We start from the raw sequence: 20,710 nt of genomic DNA, 5'->3' as shown, positions 1-20,710 counted from the left end.
AATTGTGTCATTAAAAGACTTCGTGAACAACATAAGGCACCAATCAGATCAGAAACTGAAGGAATGCGAAGAGAAAGCTAAATAATTAAGTACTAATGTGGGAATAGACTACAATGACATAAACAAGAGAAGCATTACTCCAAAATTTTCAGATAAGTCTACAGATAAATTCTCAGCATACGGCGCAAAAAAATTTAAAAGAGGCACGCTAAACTATGCGTTGGATAAGCTGATTATGGATTTAAATAAAAGGAGCCAAGTTCATGAGATGTATAGCAAGATATTCAAATTTTTAATGGATTTGCAAGACAAAAATATGGAAAACATAGATCTGGAAAGTGTACGTAATATTGTTGATTATTATCCAGACGAGCATTTAGTGAATGAGTGATGAACTTACAATGTGATGAGCAAATAAAGGAATTTGCAACACAAAAATGCAGTAAGGTTGCTTTATAATTTATATAACATAACTACACATAACCTGTCAATTTCTTTTGCAATAATGTTGCACAGTTGCTGTTTGTATACACAAATAAAAATAAATAAATAAAATTATTTTATTGTTCTATTTTTTTCCATATACTTATCTATTTCACTATAGAAAACCGTTTTTTTTTTTTTTTTTTTTTTTTTGACAAAATGGCTATTAGGGCCTCTAAGTAGTTTCAGCCCAGGGCCCCTTAAATTCACGATCTGCCCATGCCTTTAAAGACAAACAAAATAAAATTATTTTGCAGTGTCATTTAGAGTGGATAAGGTTTAAGACAGAATGGATTAATCCATGGTTTAAACCGTCCTGCCCGAAATCCTTTTATTCAAATTATATCACAATTTTAAAAAAAAATATTGAGAGAAATAGAAGGTTAATTTTTGAACAAGAAACAAAATGAATTTGTTTTATTAAAAAGTTTACCATTATTTTAATTATTGCATCATTTATCCTTATGCACAAACATAATTTATCAGTATAAAAGCATATTTAAGGTTTAGTTAATATTTAAAGGATAAGGTATTCACTTTTGTTATCCAATGAATTGTGCAGCTTTAAAGTTATTAATCTTTTCATATTATATTACATTATTTTCCTTTAATAAGTTAAAGTAAATTGTATATGAAAGGTATAAAATATTTATTAATCTATGTAAGTATTATGTGTACAATGGTTACACACATACAATTTTTACCTTTTACCAATGTTCAAGATTTTGGACACTTTTAGACAGTAGAACCCAGGTTTCCTATCCAAAACCAGTCTAGAACATCCAAAACCCCAACCCTGGTGTCAATACCACCTTGCTTCTTTAAACTTGTTAGTATAAGCTCTTAAGATCTAAAAGGTGGATGAATTTTAAAACTAAAATATTGCATAATTGTATCTTGCATACACTTATTGAAAGCATTTTGCGAGATATATTTTGGATCTTTTTCAAAATAAATTTCACTAATAATATATCTACATTGAATTCACAAACAGTTTATTAACTTTACAATTTACATTCTTTATTGAAACAAGATTGCCAATCAAATTTGGAGAAAAAAAAATTCCCTGCACTTCCCCTGTGCATATTATACATAATATATTAAGAGGAAACACAATTACTGTGCTCTTGAGTGAGTTATATTGGGCTGTGTGAGGACATATTAGCTTTAATTGCTAGAAAAACTTAGAGAAAAAAAAGGAATAGCTGAACATACTTAAATAATACAGTAAATGAAATAGTTTAGTATAGTTGGAATATCATTAAATATACCCTATAGATTACGCATTGAGTCGTCACCATTTAATAAAAGACAAAAATAAAAAACAAAATTCTCTGTGTTTTCATAGTTTGTAAAGAAAAATCAAAATTCCCTGCGTTTTTCCTCTCACTTTAGGTGATTCACAGTATTTTCCAGGTTTTCCCTATGGAGTGGCAACTGTGAAATGTCACAGAAAAATTAACTTGATCACATTGATTTATGCCTTATGAAATAACCTACAAAATGATTCATCGAATTATCTACATTTAAACAACATACATATAAATATCACTATTTTCAGGCACAGTAAAAAGCAATGTTAAACTATATATTAATACAATAAAATTGTTCACCACTTTTAAGGCATTAACAGGTAACAATGTACTATTCAAAGTTGTTTAATATATTTTGATTTTTTTATAAAGATGCAACAACTACTCAAATTTCCTCTTGCTTTTGAAAGTTCAGATAAGGGCATAGCAACTTTGTTGAACTCAATTTTGTCTTCAATCACCTAAAAGAGCAATTGCTTGATTGATCAAATGATAATTTTAATTATTATTATAACTATTATTCATTATTATTAATATAATTTTTAAATATTATAATTATTATTATTGTTAATTAATATTAATAATTTTCTTGATTTCAAAATAAAGCATTAGAATGTAAAAATTTGAAAGTTGTCTTCAAACACCTAAAAGAGCAATTGCTTGATTGATCGAATGATAATTTAAGTTATTATTATTATTAATGACAATTTTCTTAATACTCCCAAATTTTATGTACAGTGGGCCAAAAAAAAATAGTTCTAATGAAATCAAATTTTTAATATACAACTTCTTGAAATTTTGATTTCTCGGAAACTATTAGACAGATTTCGCTCAAATTTAGCATTTCGCTATGTAAAATTACATACTTTAAAATTATGCAAAAAATTATATACCTTTTCAATTTAAAATTTTTGCAACTATTATTTAATAAAACAATAATAAATGATAAATATTTACAAAAATGTAATTTTTGCACACAATTATAACATTCATTTATTCAAAGATAATTCAGGGCAAAAAATAATTTTTAGTACATATTTATTCATTTTTATTATTTTATTCAATGATAGTTGAAAAAATTTTGAATTGTAAATACTATTTTTTACTCATTTTGAAGAAAGTAATTTTTCTTGGCAAAATACAAAATTTGAGCAAAATCGTGTGAATGGTTAATGAGAAATTAAATTTCAAAAAGTCAAATAGTTAAAATTTGTTTTCTCAGAAACTATTCGATCCATTTTGCTCATAATTTTTATTTTTCAATGTAAAATTACATTTCTTGTAACAATATAAAAAATTGTGTACCTTACAATTAAAAACTTTTTAAGACTATTATTGAATAAAATAGAAAATGATAAATATTTCCTACAATTTATTTTTTTGCATGGAATTATCTTTGGATAAACGAGTTTCATAATTGTATGAAAAAAATTTTTGTTTAAAAAGTTCTGGACATATGGCAAAATACGCAAAATGCAAATTTCATCTTAAGGGGTCTAAGCTTTGGATTGCTCTCCGAGCCAAGATATGGGACCATAATTTGGGTGTCAGAAATCCCAATTGGTAAAAAAAAATTTTATTTATTCAAAGAAAGTACGTTTTTGTGTCTGATTTTTATAACTTAAAATATCGTCTGCACTTATTAATTATCATATTTAAGGTCACATTTAATTAGCATATTTAAATCATTAAGAATGAGTCTAAGAAGGTAAAGATCTGATCATTAGATCCAAAATTATTCAGGGTGGTCCTTTCTTTGGCATTCTGTACATTAACAGAATTCTCATTCCAATGGCAAGGATAATTAACCAGAGCTGTCTGCATTAAAAAACACTTTCCTTAAGTGCAGCGAAAGTCAAGGCTCGAGGGGATATTATTTTTTTTATATCTGATATCGATATAGAAAGTGAACATTATTCCACCCTATTTTCTTCCACTAATCTTAAGATTCTATGTTATTGAAGCAAATATTAGTGGGTAACCACCAGCTAAGCTACCTTTTTATTTTTAAAAGGTAAAAAAATATTGATTTTTTTCATTGAATTTTTAATTATCATTATTTTTTAATTCTTCTCTTTTTTAACAGGAATACTACTGTATACTTCAAATGGATGTGATTTTTGTTGGCTACTTATTTACAACAGTCCCTTATTCCCCCTTTTTTTAAAAGCTAACAATTAAAACATTTACTGTTATCAATGACATCACTGTTCTGCACATCGTTTTTATTGTTATTTTAACATTAATAAGTGTATTTGCTCACATTGAAAAGCTCACTATACTGATAATATCCTTGCTAGGACTGGGCCATGATAAGATTTTGGCATTGCGATGTTTCGGTACTTTTATGTTTTATATTTAGTACTGCGTAAGTTAGAAGTTAGAATTTTTTTAAAATAAACATTGAATTTTTAATAATTATTTCTCAACATTTAATGACACAGATGCCTGCAAAATAGCAGTTAAAAAACATTAAATGGCTGGATTGATTTTTAAAAAATCAGCAGGATATGCACAAATACAATTAAAAGAAAACCTCTCCATAACTAAGAGATTCAACAATGCATCGATTCTCAATCGCATTCGGATCATGTCAGCAAATTGATGTAAAAAAGACGGGGAAAGTTAACGATCATCGCCAGAGATATCACTGCACACTGAACTGAGGAAAATGCTCTACGCACAAGCACGTAGACAGTGGTTTACTATTGGGAATAATGCTCAACATCACAAGTGTAGGCACGACGTCAACGATACATTGGGAAATATTCTACACATCTCAGTAAATCACAATAGAGAATCCAAACATCAGATGATTGCATAGATCACCCAGTCCTATCTACAACACATGTGGATGCATACTTTTAATCATATGATTATTACAAGAAAAATACATACCTGAATGCTGTTTGGGAATTCAGATCTGTGAATTAGAGTCCCATTAACAAATAAGCAGTTAGCTGCTTCAGGATCAGGAACAGTAACTGTTTGGTATCTATAGGTAGCTTCTTGAGCCATACGCTATTAAACAAGTTATATATATAATAAGTATATATATATATTTAATATAACAAGGAATATTAAGATCAAAAATTAGAGCAATGGTAACTTTAAGATTAGAAAATTAGAATGTTGCTAAAATAGTAAAAACCATTGTATGTCTTATTTTCACACAATTCTCATTACAACACCAAAAATTATATCAATTACACTTAATAAAATACATATGTTGATGGTCTTTCCATGGGCGATTGTGACACAAAGTGCAAATCCCTGAAAATTTTATGTGCAAAAACTCCATAACAAGATATCAATTTATATACTATTCATATTTAGTATAGTTTTTTGAACCAAGATTTATAATTAAATTACCTACCAGTAAAGAATAACACACTTTTATAGTAATCAATAATAATAATTAGTTTTTACAAGAATTGCGATATTGGATTTTAAAATCAAGTGAATATAAATTGGGATATTGGATTTAAGAATGCAAAAATAAAAAATTGGATTTTTTGAATTACGCAAATACAAGTCACCTTGCAAGATTTATAGACTATGAATAGCGACATTGGATTTTAAACTTGAGTGAAAATGAATCACGATATTGATTTCTAAAATGGGTAAATACAAATTGAAATACTGGATTTATAAATCACATGAATGTGAATTGCGATACATGATTTTTAAATCATGTGAATGATTCATGAGAAACTTTAAAATCAGAAAAATACGAAATGGTGCTTGATATTAAAATGGCGTGAATATTAATACCTATATCAGCAGATTCCAGCATAGTTTCAAATATAAAAAACGTTGAAAATCCGCCAAACTTAAAAAAATTTCAAAATTGCAGAAGAGTCAAGGGTACGGCTCAGTAATGCGATTCAGCGAAGGTTTAAAAATTTAAATTTTGGATTGCAGAACATAATTCTTACTTTCAATTTTAAGATTGAGGTGAAAATTTCGTCAGATTATAAGTTTTGATTTACAGAAGTCCACGAATCAGATCTTGAGAAATGAGGAATTCTGGGGAAAAGATCACATGTCCTGCTCCTAGTTCCTAGACCTGGAGGGATGATATGAAAAACCCAGAATACAAACACCCGTCTTTCATTAATACAGGCTTTCAAGACAAAACTTTATTTGCATTAATTAAAGTGCAAAGGGATGTTTATTTTAATTGAATAAAAATTTCTTAAATCTCTAAGAGGGATTCTCTTTTAAAGAGATAATAAAAATTCTTTCGGACATTTTGAAATAGTCAGGGTTGCCACTTAAATCTGGAAAAAAATTCCTTGTATATAGGAAGCATAATTTTCCATCCAGGTTATGTGGGTGGGGGGGGGGCATTGTATGTTAAGTTAAACCAAACTATTTTCTTTTTTTTTTTCAGAACAAGGAAAGAACCAAATTATATGGGTGTCTTTTCTTGGTGCAAGTGTTTGATCAACTGTATTTAGAGCTTTGATCACAACTTCTTTCTTTTTAAAATATCTCTGTTTCTAAAATATTTCTGTTATCAATAAAAACAAACAGACATTTAAAAGTGATCAAACTAATATAAAAATGACTTAAAATTTTTGGACATGATACAGTAGAAATAAAAATAATTGCTGAATAAAAAATCTGGATAATCTAAGCAGATGCATGCTTTGATGACAAGAAAGTTTCAATCCAAACGTGAGAATGAATTTCAATACATTATAAACGAGCACTATGACAAGTTATAAATGTTTTGCCATATAACGTGAATAAAATTTAAGATAATGTGATATGTAATGTAAAAAAATAACCACAGTCACCTTACACTTTATGGATGGTATTTTCTATAAACAACAATTTTGAGCTCTTAGCCTGCTCTACTTCTGGTTAGAAAGTATACAACTGCTTACAACAGCTTAATTCTGTTAGGCAAGATTTTCAAACAAATAATTTTGTTTTAAATAAAAGAAATAAATTATATAATTTATGAGCTCAAGTCTGCTGTATTTCATAAGAAATAAAGTAATTTTGGTGAGTTTGAAGCGAAAATTTAGTTAAAATCAAGATGGATGTGGGTTAGTTCTTTTAAACACAAATAATAAATCAGGTAACAAATACATGTGTTCAAGAAATACTACTCAAGAGAGTCTTAAAACACAATGATAACGTTGTATGACAAATGGCTTCAAAACACAACAAAAACAGTAACCCGGAAGTATAAGCAGTCAAAAGCTTGCAGCGCTCCCTATTGTAGAAAGCGTCATCCATTAATTCAAATATGCATGACAATATGTGAAACAAATATCAAAATGTGTGATTAAGTGTTCACAAAAGTAATTTTTTTCAGTTAAAAAAAAAAATTCCTCCCCCAAATTTCAGAATACAAAACTATAAATCTGGATTTTTGCATTAAAACTTTTTGAATAAAGAAAGTGATTTATTGAGAAAAAGGGGGGACTAGAAGTCATAATTCATATAAAACTTGTGGTAGGATGTCAAAAAATTTATTGAGTTCGTGTATAGTAAAAGATATTGCTTCTTAGACCCACTAGAACAAGAAAGTGGGAACGGCGCGGTTGAGATGGGCTGATTCAGCGGCAGGGTTTCCACTCTGTGATGAGATTTAAATTCAAGGACCTTAATCCAAGACCAATTTTAAAAATTATTCTCCTCTATTTTACTAGAAGCAACAATGCTTGTTGTGGCAATAATTAATTTCAAATATAATACCTAAATGCTTTGCCTATAAATATAGAAGAGAGTATATATATTATGGACTACTATTAATATTTTTTTAAAAACTACTGGTTTTAAATATTAATTCACAAAATCATTTTCAGCACAATCTATAACTAATGGTAATGAGGTGTTAATGGTGAAGAGGGGATTTCTTTAATCCTGGTTATTTCCACGTGATGGCTGCACGAGAGAGACAAAGCTAAATTGTAGGTATTCCATATTCCATGACTATTACATAACCCCCACCTCTCCTCTATTAAACATAACTTCTGAAATTATAAAATTAATTCATCCATAATTTACACAAACTTCTCTGAATGTTATGCAGTAAAAATTCTTTCTGAAAATAAAAATTAGAAGGAACATATTCATGAACCATATATAGCTTACTTATTTTATAAAGTAATGAAAGGAAGCAATATAATGGAAATATTTGGTGTTGTCTCTTAAGAGATAAGAAGCAAACAAAATAATACAATATGATTTTATTAACAAAAATTCTTAATTGATGAAAATATTTCACTTCAATCTGAGATAAAGTAATAAACATTGCACTTGAATTTGACATTGCACTCTAATGATATAATAAAAACATTGCACTTTAATGATATAATAAAACATTGCACTTTAACAAAAATGTTTACAAAACAAATGTCATCCAGTACAACAGTCATCTAAAATAGTTGGTCGTGAAACTAACTTTACTTAATAATATTCTGATTCTCCCACAAAACAAAGTATTTAGCCATGAAACATTTTTTTAGTCATAAAAACTTACATAATTACTCCGTAAAAAATAGAGAAATTAAATTGAAACTTAAAATGTCCAACCTTTTTGAATGACCCATTGATTGCAATGCTAACAAAAATTAATCACATTTGTTAAATGTTTTTGTTACTTCAGTTAGTTTGCTATCGATTTCTTTTAGCTCGATTTTTTCGTTAGTAGCTTTTTTAATAGAATTTGATCTGATGAATAAATCAATGTTTTCCTTTCTCTCAGCTTCTTCGGTCAGGTTTTCAGATTTCTTCTACATTTGGGAAACATCAGTTTCTAAGTAAGCCCTCTTAGATTGCAAAAAATCCACCTCTTCTACAATAGCCTTTCTTTTCTTCTGTTTTTCTTCATTTTTCTCATTGTTGCGTTTTTCCTCCGGACTACTTAAATACCTTTGACGAGCCATAGACACTGATATTCTCATATCATCAGTAATGGGTACATTGAGAATGTTTCCGTAACATCTTATAGCATCTTTAATGATTCTTTGAGAATCATATGATTCTTTGAGAATCATATGGTTCTTGTATCATATTCTCAACTTCAATTTTTTTTATTGAAGGAGAAATCTCTTTCAATGGATGCTTTTCCATGTGAAAGAGTAAAAAGCACTTTCATAGTATTCCATAATTTATCATAAGCCTTCTTGTTCTGATTGATAAAACTATGGAAAAAGGTGTCTACTCTATCATTCTCTGTAGAAAAATTTTGAAAAGAAGACTTACTGCAAGTCACAATGGTTTCAATAAAATGCTTGTACGTATTGAAAAATTACTTCATCACATTCTTTATCCACAACAACTTTTTTTTCATTCAAGTTCATCAAGTTTTTTTAAAGACTTATGACAAGTCTCAGGCTGAAGTGCCATTTTTCTTGGATTGAAACAGGACACATTCCTTACTAAGCAATAATTAATTGGACATTTACTCAAGAGCTTTTCCAGAAGTTTTGTCACAAAACTTCTGGACTCTATGCCGACTGTTTAAAGATTAACAGTAAACTTCAACACGGACATTAAACACATCTTTAGAGAGCTGTTTCTTTTCAAAAGCTGCTTAACACAACTATCCCCAACAAATCCTAATATTATCTCATTCACTAGATTGAAATTTACTTCATCGGAAAAATCAAACTTGCAGAGCTTTGCAACATTTGAAAAATTTTCCATGTTTTTTTTTTAATAAACGTTAAAAAAGTCAACTAACTGCTTGCTTGTATTAAGTGTATCTTCAGAGAAAAATGGTAAAAGAGGTGCATCACTCTGGTAGGTCTTAAGAAAATGTTTTATAATTTTTGTTATGGCCAAAAAAACATTAAACTTCACAACAGTAAACTTGTCCCGTGATGCTAGGCCCGGCTAGAAACGGTGGCTCCAAAAACCATGTGAGAGAGCTCGGGAACAAAACAGAAAGAACACGAAAGATCCGCGGGTGTTTTATAAAAAGGGCTGCCGGCAGTATTGGATGAATTCAAGGACCGCGGGAACCCTGAGCGGAGACTGATTTTCGTGCAATTAATGAAAAGAATTGGGAGATCAAAAATATGTGGGAAGTCGTAATGGAGAAATCTTCAGAGGAAGGGATTGAAATACATTGGGCTGTCTGGCCAACTATGAAGATGATGATGAAATGCTATAGCAATTATAGCAAATGATATTTTCAACAATCTAACATTTCGTTAAAATGAGATTCTGTCATACATTATATTGTCTAAGTGAGAAGAAATTCTGTCATATATTATTTTGTCTAAGTGAGAAGAAATTCTGTCTCATGTTATTCTGTATAAGTGAGAAGATTCTGTTCCTCAATATTTTTTTCTAAGAATCAGACCTATGATTAATTGTTCATGATGATTCGGACTCGCTGTATTTTGCCCAGATGAAGTTGCACTCAAACAAGTTGAAATTGCTGACCTAGAACACCTTACCCACATTTGTTTAGAGCAGTGATTCTCAACCTTTTTTTTTTTTGTTGCAGCACACTTCTAACAATTTTGAAATTTGACAACACACAAAGAAAAAAATAAGTTTAAAAGTTGCTTACTTATCTTACAATACACTGTCTTAAATAGTTTATGATAATAATTTTGAATGTAAAATAAAATATGTACTACTAAAACACGTTTACAAAAACACGTTCTTTCAACTTGCGCAGTTCGTATTTTGCCTTCTTTCTCTCATATTGCTTAATAGTTCTTTTGTTTTGTTATTTATTAGGTATTAACTGCTATTTTTTTGCTAGTTATTAATTGTTAGCTCGTTTTTTATAGTTATTAATTGTTAAATTCTTTACATTTATTGTTATTGTTTGTGATTTCTTGCTAGCTTGCTTTTTTGTTAATTATTAACTGTTAGCTTGTTTTCTTTTGTAAGTAATCCTTTGTTAATTTGTTTTTATAATTATTAATTGCAAGCTCATTTTAACTGTTGGCTTTTATTTCCTTTCGGAAGTTAATATTCACTTGCTTTCTTTTGTTAATAAATAATTTCAATAGTAATTAAATTTCCTACTTATTTTAACATTTTAAGATTGTCAGAGACAAGACTATCGCCGACAAATATATTTACGCTGTTAAAGCATGGAAAAATTATAAAAAAGTATTTATATATTGTTTTCCTTAATTTTAAGTTTACTCACAATAAAAAAAAAAAAACATTATAATTTTTACTACATCATTTCTAAAATTTGGCAGCAAGCTTTAAGAATTTGACAGCACACAAAAGTGTTGCGGCAGTGGTTGAGAGTCACTGCTTTAAACTGTCTGTCAACTATCATTTTGCTTTCTAAAATTATTTTAGATTAAATTTTATTCAAAATTTTTGGATACATGTTGATGTTGTATACATATATTTTTCAAGTGAATAAAAATTTAAAAAATCACCTTAAGCACACTTTGAGCTTCGTCACTTGCAGATACAAGTATAATGTCTGGTCCTGCAATAGATAATAGTGACTTGAGATGGTTTGTCCCAGGGACTTTCACAGGAGTTACAGGGTATTCAGGAAAAGCATCAGCTACAGCTCTAGCCCCAGCATCATTAGTCCTTCTTGACAAGCCAACAAAAAATTCCTTTCCTAAGCAAATATTTTGTTACTTATAAAAAATTAATGGCATTAGTTCTTCTTAGTTAAAATTTTTGACGGTTTTCCATGGATACACCAACATAATCTTGATGTTGACCATCAATAATTCTATTATGAATTATATTATTTTATATTTTTAGGTGGTAAACAACATAAGTAATCATCACCCCAAGGTAGGAATTCGGACTGATTTATGATGGTCCAACATAAAGCAATTAAAAATAATAATACATCAAATGGAAAAAAAAGCGCTTAGCAGCAGTGAATCCTAAAGGAATTAAACAAATGAGACAATGAAAAAAAATGGGTAATGCGACAACCAAAGCTGACGTCTTCAGGGGGTACCAGCTTCGAAAGTCATAAAAACAAAACCTTTTCTATCGAGAAAGCAAGACAAAAGTCTACAATTGCTTTCTCTGTATCCCAAAGGTTTTGCCAAAGTCCAGGAAAAGAATATAAAATACAGAAGAATAAAAACTAGACAAATACAAAAGAATAGTACGAACGAAAGGTTACCTGAAATAAAAATCCAATAACTAGATAACACAACTGAGTGCAAGACACAACTAAAATAAAATAAACATGAAAAGAATGCCCCCTATCCTGTGCAGTTTAAAGAAAAAAGGACAGAAGTTAAGTAAGTAGTGACATCATTAATAGAAAAGCTTGGCCGAGGAAACTTAATCAAGACTTGGATTTTGCTTAATCAAATGAAAAAACTAATAATTCTCAATCAATTTCCTAATTTTAAAACCAAGATTACAAAAATTAGAAAAAAAATCATTATTTTCTAAATTTTTAAAAAAATTACTAGCAGCCTCTTGAAAACTTAAAACATTATTACAAATTTTCTTAATTCTAAACAATTCAGAAAAAACTAAATTTTTGAACATTTTACTGCACAAATTAGTATTAAAATTACAGAAAAAAATAATTTTAAAATTAAAAGTTATTCTTTAATCATAAACCCCAATTTAAATTTGCTTATGAGCAATATCAACTTTAAAATCTAAATATTCAATACTTAAGCAATTATCATTAGTTTTCTTCAAAACCAATTCTTTAGGATTTTAATCCGAACTTCAAAACCAATTCTTTAGGATCTTAATCCTAACTTCTAAACCAATTCTTTAGGATCCTAATCCTAAAGAATTGGTTTTGAACAAAACTAATGATAATTGCTCAAGTGTTGAATATTTAGATTTTAAAATTGATATTGTTGATAAACAAATTAAAATTGGGGTTTATGATAAAATAATAGTTTTTAATTTTAAAATTATTTTTTTCTGTAATTTTATACTAATTTGTGCAGTAAATTTTTCAAAAATTTATTTTTTTCTCAATTGCTTAGAATTAATAAAATTTGTAAAAATGTTTTAAGTTTTCAAGAGGCAGCTAGTAATTTTGTAATAAATTTAGAAAATAGTGGTTTTCCTCTTAATTTTTGTAATACAGTCAAACATAGTGAACTCCCGGATATAGTGAACAAAATGCTCGGTCCCGTACCTTGCTATACACGTATAATGTTATTTTTAGTGGATATAGTGAACCAAAAAAGTGAGGAAATTGGATATAATGAACTTTTTTCTGTCTTCGACTGATTCCCCCCCCCCCCCCCATTTTCTTTGTAATAATTTTGAAATTTCTACTTCAAAATAAATACATATACCGATTTTTAAAACCATCTGTAGAAACTACTTTTATGTGCTCGAATGACAGGTTAGACAGGTTTAAAAAACAGAATAACAGAAATTCAGGAAATATTATCTGAGAGTCGAGAAGTATTTCCATATCTGATGTAGAGGATTGCTCATCAGCTAAAGATTACTAATTTTTATTTGTACGCAAGACGAAGAGTGATGAAAAATAACAAATTTTTTGCTACTATGTAATATTTTTCAGTCATTTATATGAATATAATGTAATAAAAGGGAGAAGTTTGGGAACCATTAGTGCGTAACGGATATAGTGAACTCCTGGTTATAGTGAACTGAAATTTCGGTCCCTTGAAGGTTCACTATACTGTATTGGTTTGACTGTATTGGTTTTAAAATTAAGAAAATGATTAAGAATTATTAGTTTTTTTATTTGATTAAGCAAAATCCAAGTTTTGATTAAGTTTCCTCGGTCAAGCTTCTCTATTAATGATGTCACTACTTACTTAACTTCTGTCCTTTTTTCTTTAAACTGTGCAGGATAGGGAGCATTCTTTTCATGTTTATTTTATTTTAGTTGTGTCCTGCAGTCAGTTGTGCTATCTAGTTATTGGATTTTTATTTCAGGTAACCTTTTGTTCATACTATCGTTCTGTATTTGTCTTGTTTTTATTCTTCTGTATTTTATATTTTTTTCCTGGACTTTGGCAAAACCTTTGGGGAACAGAGAAAGCAATTTTAGACTTTTGTCTTGCTTTCTCAATAGAAAAGGTTTTGCTTTTATGACTTCCGAAGCTGGTACCCCCTGAAGACGTCGGCTTTGGTTGTCATATTACCCAATTTTTTTCAATGTCTCATAAGAATAGCAACTTGCCTTAACGGTTTGTTCATGTTGAACCATCAGAAATTTCTATCATAGTTTTCTAAAAATCAATTGTTGGAACGATTATGAGCCACCATTACCCCAATGTAGGAATTTGGACTGATTTATAATGGGCTAACATGAAAAAAAAAAATTTTTTTGACAGTATTTTCCAGCTGAACCACTAAGAATTATTATTCAACCATTATGAAAATGCATTGTTGTACCATTATGAACCATCACGAATTACCATTATACTGACTTAGAAATCAAATGTTGGAACGATCATGTACAACTATCATTCCAATGTAGGAATTCAGACTGATTTATGATGGTCTACTATGAAAAAGTCAAATTGTTTTAATGGTATATTCCTAAGAACCAACAGGAATTCCCAATACACCATCATCAACTTCCATCATGGAATGATGGAAGTTAGTGGGCATATTAAAACGGGATTAATTACATAGAATCACTAAATATAGCGACTTGCAACAATCGCTGAATGGATTTCTTATTTTATAACCATCATTGAACAGCCGATCAAAATTTGAGGAGTTTACGGCTACAACTCGACGAGTTTACAGTTCAACGGCACTGTTCAACTCCGTAGCTTGTAATTTTGAACCCAATCCAAAAGACAGGGGAACTCCTAAATCAGTACCAATCACGTATTGATTTGTTATGGGAACATGGAGGACTCAGTGACCCAACAGATTTAACGTGTGCCAGTTACCCTTTGAAACACTGGGATTCTTTTGATGTTACAATAGATAGTTTTGCAAGTGTAAAAAGTTCAAAGAAAAATAGGGCAGTTAATTTTGCTGCCCAAATTTAAAATTATAATAAATTAAAAATTTTAATAATAGTAATTGTTCTACAGATTATGAAATTTTGCATTATCAATTTCATGAATTTGATCATGTTACTCTTTTTATTTTAGATTTTATGGAAAATTTAGATAAAAGACTTGATTTAGAAAACATTTACATTAGTTGTCTTAAAACTCTTTTTCTATATGAATTAAATAGTAGGTTTAATGGGGAAGGTATTGTTAATACTGAAGATTATTGCATTTATGAAAATTTAAAGTTTTTTATTTTCCTAGTGTAGTGGAAAAGGTAATGGTAAAGTTATTGATTTTGATGATTTTTCGAATATTTGTAACTTACTTGTTAATTTGAATAATATTTTTATTATTAGGAAAGATATTTTTGGTCTTAAAAATAAAGTTCTTAAAAATTTCCTTATTAATTTTGGTTCTAAGATTAAATTTGATACTGAACTTATTAAATTTATTGTTTTGGATTTGATTAAATCAAAACTTGGTGCTAGTAAAACTGATCTGCTCTTTAATAAGGTTTCTAACGTTGAAAGGGTTTTTTGTACGATTAATTTTCATGATTAAAAATTTGAAATTGCTAAGTTGCCACAGGTTATACATGGTCTTTCGGAATTTTTTTCCTTTAAAGCAAATTAAGGTTTCAGCTGCTTATAAATATTCTTCTACACTTAGAAAAAAGGCATGTACTTATAATTTTTTAAGTCGAAATTTAAATTGTATTTCTAAATTTGATTGTTATTGCAATGAAATTGATTTTTCTCAATATATTGATAATGATTATGGACATATTATTACGGGAAAATTGGAGATTGTTGGTGATCAAGATTTAATTAATATTTTAAGTAAAGGTTCAAAATTTAGGACAAGATTTCAAATGAAAAATGAAAATTTTATTTTATCCATTAAAAAGGATCTTGATTTTTTTATAGCAAAAATTTCCAGAAAATATCATTGGCCCGTTTAGGGTTTTTCAGAGTGGAAAGCTAAAATAATTGAAAAAGTTAAATTTAATTTATTTAATACCAGTTTTAGTTCATATCCTAGAGGTACTATTATTGATTTGTCTAGGAATATTAAAATTCTTAAAGATAAATTTATTGTTACTGTTGTTGATAAAGCATCAAATAATTTTTGTATTATGTGCAAATATTTGTTTAAAAAATTGATTATTGGAGAATATAATGCAAATAATACTTATTTAAAATTAAAAGAAGGTAAGAAAGTTATTGAAAAAAGAATTATTGCATTTAGTAAAAAATTAAAATTTAGGTTAAATATGATTACATTTCCATATTTATTTCCTATTGTTAAATTTCATAAAAGTCCAGTTAAATTTAGGTCTATTGCGTGTGGTACTAATTGTTACAATTCTGATATTAGTAAAAAGTTTTTTAATTTTCTAAAAATTATTTTACTTAAAATTAAAAAAGAGAAAAATATTGCTATAAATAGTAATGTTGAAGTTTTGGATTATATTAATAATAATGATATTTCTAGCATTAATACTTTTGATTTTGAAAATTTGTACACAAGTATTCCACATGCAAAGATTATTTAAATTTGTAACGGCATTTATGATAAGTATTTATTTAATGAGCAAATAGATAAATCTTATTGGTTGGATTAATGCATGCTTAATCTTTTTGAGAAAGTACTTTTTAATGGTTTAGATTTTAATAAACAAATTTTTGGAATTCCACAAGGTAATTCCTTTTCTGGTGCTTTTGCTAATACTTTTTTTAATTTTTTTGAAGCCAAATTTCTTGAATATAATGAATTTAATGCTTTTAGATATATTGATGATTTGATTTCGTTTAATTGTGATAATTATAATTTTATTTATAGTATTTATCCTTAAGATTTGGTTTTGAAGAAAACTAATGATAATTGCTTAAATGTTGAATATTTAGATTTTAAAATTGATATTGTTGATAAAATAATTAAAATTGGTGTTTTTAATAAAAGAAAAGCTTTTAAATGTAAAGTTTTTTTTTCCGCAACTTTAATACTAATCTGCGCAATAAAATTTTCAAAAATATAGTTTTTTCACAATTGGTTAGGATTAAAAATATTTGCAATAAAGTTGAAAGTTTTCAGGAGGCTGTGAATAATTTTTTGAATAATTTGAGTAATAATTATTTTCTTGTTAATTATTGTAATATAAATATTTTGATTAAGAAAATGATTGAAGAATACTAGTTTATTATTTCTTTTAACAGGGTAAAAATCAAGTCTCAACTGAGCAGCCCCAGTTAAGCATTATAGTATTATCTCTCTGACGAAAGTAAACAGTTTTCCATTTGTTTAAGTTAATTATTAGTAAAAGGAAACTTAATAATTTTGTAATTATGTAAAAATTTAATTCATAGTTTTGTATTAAAAATGCAGAATAATAATTTTAGCATAAATGTTTCCATAAGTTTTTAATTGTTAAATCTATAACTTAGAAACATTTGATACTTTGAAAACTAAGGAAAGTGTAAAACATAACATAATTATGAGATTCAAATAAATTCCAGAAAAACAATTGATAACCTAAATAAATAATTCAGCTATTTTGTTTCCCAAACTGACACCATCCATTTTCAAAATTTACAGGCGAGCAAAAAAAAAAAAAAAAAAAAAGAACAATGTTTTTTTATGTGGGCATATGAATTAAAGTGAATGTTTTTCCATTATTAATTTAAATTTAATTTAGTTATGTTAATTGTGAGGATTTTCAGTTTTCCTCTCGATAAACAGCTAAAGTTAAGGTTTATGGATTTTAAAAATGTCACTCTTTTTTTTAATATCCTTTTTAGTACAAAAAAAAAAAAATTTTTTTTGTTACACTGATTGGGGATTAAAAAGGACCTTTCATACCTAAGAATGTGTTTTAACTGTATTTCTTCAAAATAATTAAGGAAATATGAGGAAAAAAAATTGAATTCATTTATTGCAATTGTTATTTAAATTCCTTGATTCCTTTTTATATTATTGCATTTTTTAAATTATTTTTTTTAAAAAATAATAAACATATTTTGGTAAAACAATATAGCTATCTATAAAATATTTTTATGAATATTCATACATAATTTATCATGTTATAATGTTTATTTAACTTTTTTTTTTAAAGTTTGGTTGATTGTTTACATTTAATGCATTTTACAGAAAATTAGAAAAATAAATACATTCTAACAGAAATTTTAGAAATTTGAAAAATGTTTACCATAAATTGTTATTTAAATTCCGCTTTTATGATTTACATTCATTGCGTGTTATAATTTTTTCTTCAAAAATATATTAAACATATTTTGGTAAAACAATATTGTCATCTATAAAATATTATTTTTATGAAAATGCATGCATAATTTCTTATATTACAGTATTTAAAATTTTATTTAACTTTTTTTAAATTTCTGTTGATTGTTAAATTCTTTTGTGCATATATTCATTGTATTTTACGTATTAAAAAAATATATTCTAACAAAAATTTTATAAATTTACAAAATATTTAAGTAATGCCTGTGTGACTTCTTTAGTAGCCTGATATCACTAAGGTGACAAGATGTTAAAATAATACAATTAAAACTTTTATACAAATGATAAAACAATACAAATAAATGAAATATGTAAAAATAAATAGTAATATTTAATAATAAAAAAAATATTATTAATGAAAGAAAAAGTATTAAACATAATTTACGGATAAGAAATAATTAACAAAATTGTACTTTAATTGTTTTAACTAGAAAAAAAACTCATTTTGTGATTTAAAAGTATCTTTTTTAAAAATCTATAAAAGTGATATATAAGAAATACAAAAAAAAACGCCTTATTCATTTGCTTTCTTTTTTATTATTTATAGTAGCGTTCTTTTTTTTAATATTTAAAAAAGACTTAAACATTCTTTAGAAAAGCATTTTCAGGTATTAACAAAAAATGTAATTTTTACAAATATTTATTAATGATTTATCATGTTATAATGTTTGAATATATAGTTCAATTTTTTAAAAAGTTTTATTTATTAATTATATTGTGTTATTTTCATATAAAAAAGTATATTCTGATAAAAAAATTTAGCATTTTACAAATTATTTCAGGCAAGAATGCATGAAAAAAATTATATGTACTTTTTTTCCTATAAAAAACTATTTCTGTATCCCCATTCAAGATTTGAGTCACAGTTCTTAAAATAATAACAATGTAAATTATAACACAAATAATAAAAATGCATAAAATTATTAAATAAAAATGAAAGGCAAAATTTTAGTAATAAATAAGCATTAAAAATAGTTATTCGCAAATAAAATTATTAAAATTAAATAAATATGTACATAATATTAGAAATGCATAAAAAATAATCATACTTAGATTAAGATTTTTAAAAAAAATACATGAAGGGCATGATTGATGTTAGATAATTTTTCAGTTAAATGCTTCAGTTTAATGAATAAATACTTATTTAATTTTTATCTACATTTTTTAAATTGCCTGTCATGTGTACCACATGTAATTATTATGTAAAACATCATGTTATGAAAAGATCACCCATAATATAAATTTTTAAAAGCCTTGTCAAAAATAACGATAAAAATCTATTTCAGTGGGTGTAGTAAATTAAAATTTAAACTGGAAAAAACAAGTATATGAATTAATAAAATATCTAATACAATATATTGATAATAATCTTTATAATAATAATAATAGGTCTGTTTGATTGCCAGGTGAATGTTATAGTTTTTAATTTATAAAGCTATTTAATAGGTAAAAATTGGTTAATCATACATGCTTTGATGCCTTTTTACACTCGCCTTCCTCAACAGTGATTTGTCTGTTTTTGATTGTTCTTCTATTTTTTCCTCATTTAGTTAAAATTCTATGTGTTCTTTTCCACGTTCACTTGGAACAAAATTTCTTAAAATGCATAATCAGAGCGGTCATTTCAAATAACCTGCATATTATTAAATTATATTATCAAATGCATTAATGTTGTAATTTTGCGTATAAAAGATATTTAAAATAATCGAAGATCGCTACTTTCAGTGACTTTTATTAACTTAATTTTAAAAATTTTTTTAAGTTTTTTGAATTGTAAAGCTCGAGGCTCTATAAAGTTTGAAAATTTTTACTATAAATATAAAAAGTATGTGACCATTATTTTTAGTATTTCATCGTAAGTCGATTAAATGTTTGCTTTGCCAAAAAAATTTAGAATTTATTTAAATTTTTATTAATTAGGTGCTTAAAAAATGCTTTTAATAATAATAAGAATAGATGGTACATATTAAAAGAAAGAAAATTGTGAAAAATTTCTGATATAATATGATATGAATATTAACTATATAATATAAATCAATTTTATTGTGGAATTGCTATAAAAAATTTAAAAATAGTAACATTATAAAAATAGTTAATTTTTTAAAATATTTAGTTACCAATTTAATAATTAAAAATTAATAGAAATTTAAAAACTATATTTTCTTTTTATTATTTTGAATAATTACTGGTACCATTTAGTTATCAATAATACCACATTCAAACACTCATGGCATTTGCATTTTTAAGAGCTGTAAAAATTATTTCGATGAATACCATTACGTTTATAACTAGTCGAAATGATTTCAAAATAAACTTTGGAAGCTAAAGTTTCATTGCGCATTTAAATGTATATATATATATATATATATGATAGTCGGCAAAATAAACTTCAACATCCCCCCCTATCAAATCAGTTAGAGATGGGCCTGACTGTTATTGATTGAATTCACTGGTTAGTTACATGCAAATATCTGATTAGTTGTTTGTGGTTATTGATCATGTAATACACTTTCTTTCTCATTGGCTCTCAAAACCTCCAAAACAGTCTGACCACAATATGAGATATCTAAATTTTTATGATATATAGAGATGTTGCTGATAGTCAACTCTTTTGAACCATTAAAATTGGACATTAGAATGTTATCGTTAAAACAAAAGTTGTACAGA

The 20,710-nt window shown here is 26.9% G+C and overlaps 1 protein-coding gene across 2 annotated transcripts in view; it reads right to left on the bottom strand.

Moving 5' to 3' along the window:
• Positions 1-1,461: 1,461 nt before the first annotated feature.
• Positions 1,462-20,710, bottom strand: part of LOC107438024 (N(G),N(G)-dimethylarginine dimethylaminohydrolase 1) — a 59,698-nt gene continuing 40,449 nt past the window's right edge. For both annotated transcript variants that reach the window (XM_087154680.1, XM_071187527.2), the window contains 3 exons: positions 11,180-11,373; positions 4,695-4,817; positions 1,462-2,257 (listed from right to left, as the gene is read on the bottom strand). In XM_087154680.1, the coding sequence (XP_087010806.1) occupies positions 2,132-2,257; positions 4,695-4,817; positions 11,180-11,373 (443 nt within the window). In that variant the 3' untranslated portion in view covers positions 1,462-2,131. The remainder of the gene's footprint in view (positions 2,258-4,694; positions 4,818-11,179; positions 11,374-20,710) is intronic.

This window comes from Parasteatoda tepidariorum, chromosome 11 (assembly GCF_982258835.1).
Source record: "Parasteatoda tepidariorum strain Cologne lab strain chromosome 11, Ptep-v5.0, whole genome shotgun sequence".
Taxonomy (NCBI): Eukaryota; Metazoa; Arthropoda; class Arachnida; order Araneae; family Theridiidae; genus Parasteatoda; species Parasteatoda tepidariorum.
Note: the sequence above shows the minus strand (reverse complement) of the source record. Positions and strands in the feature narration are given on the sequence as shown.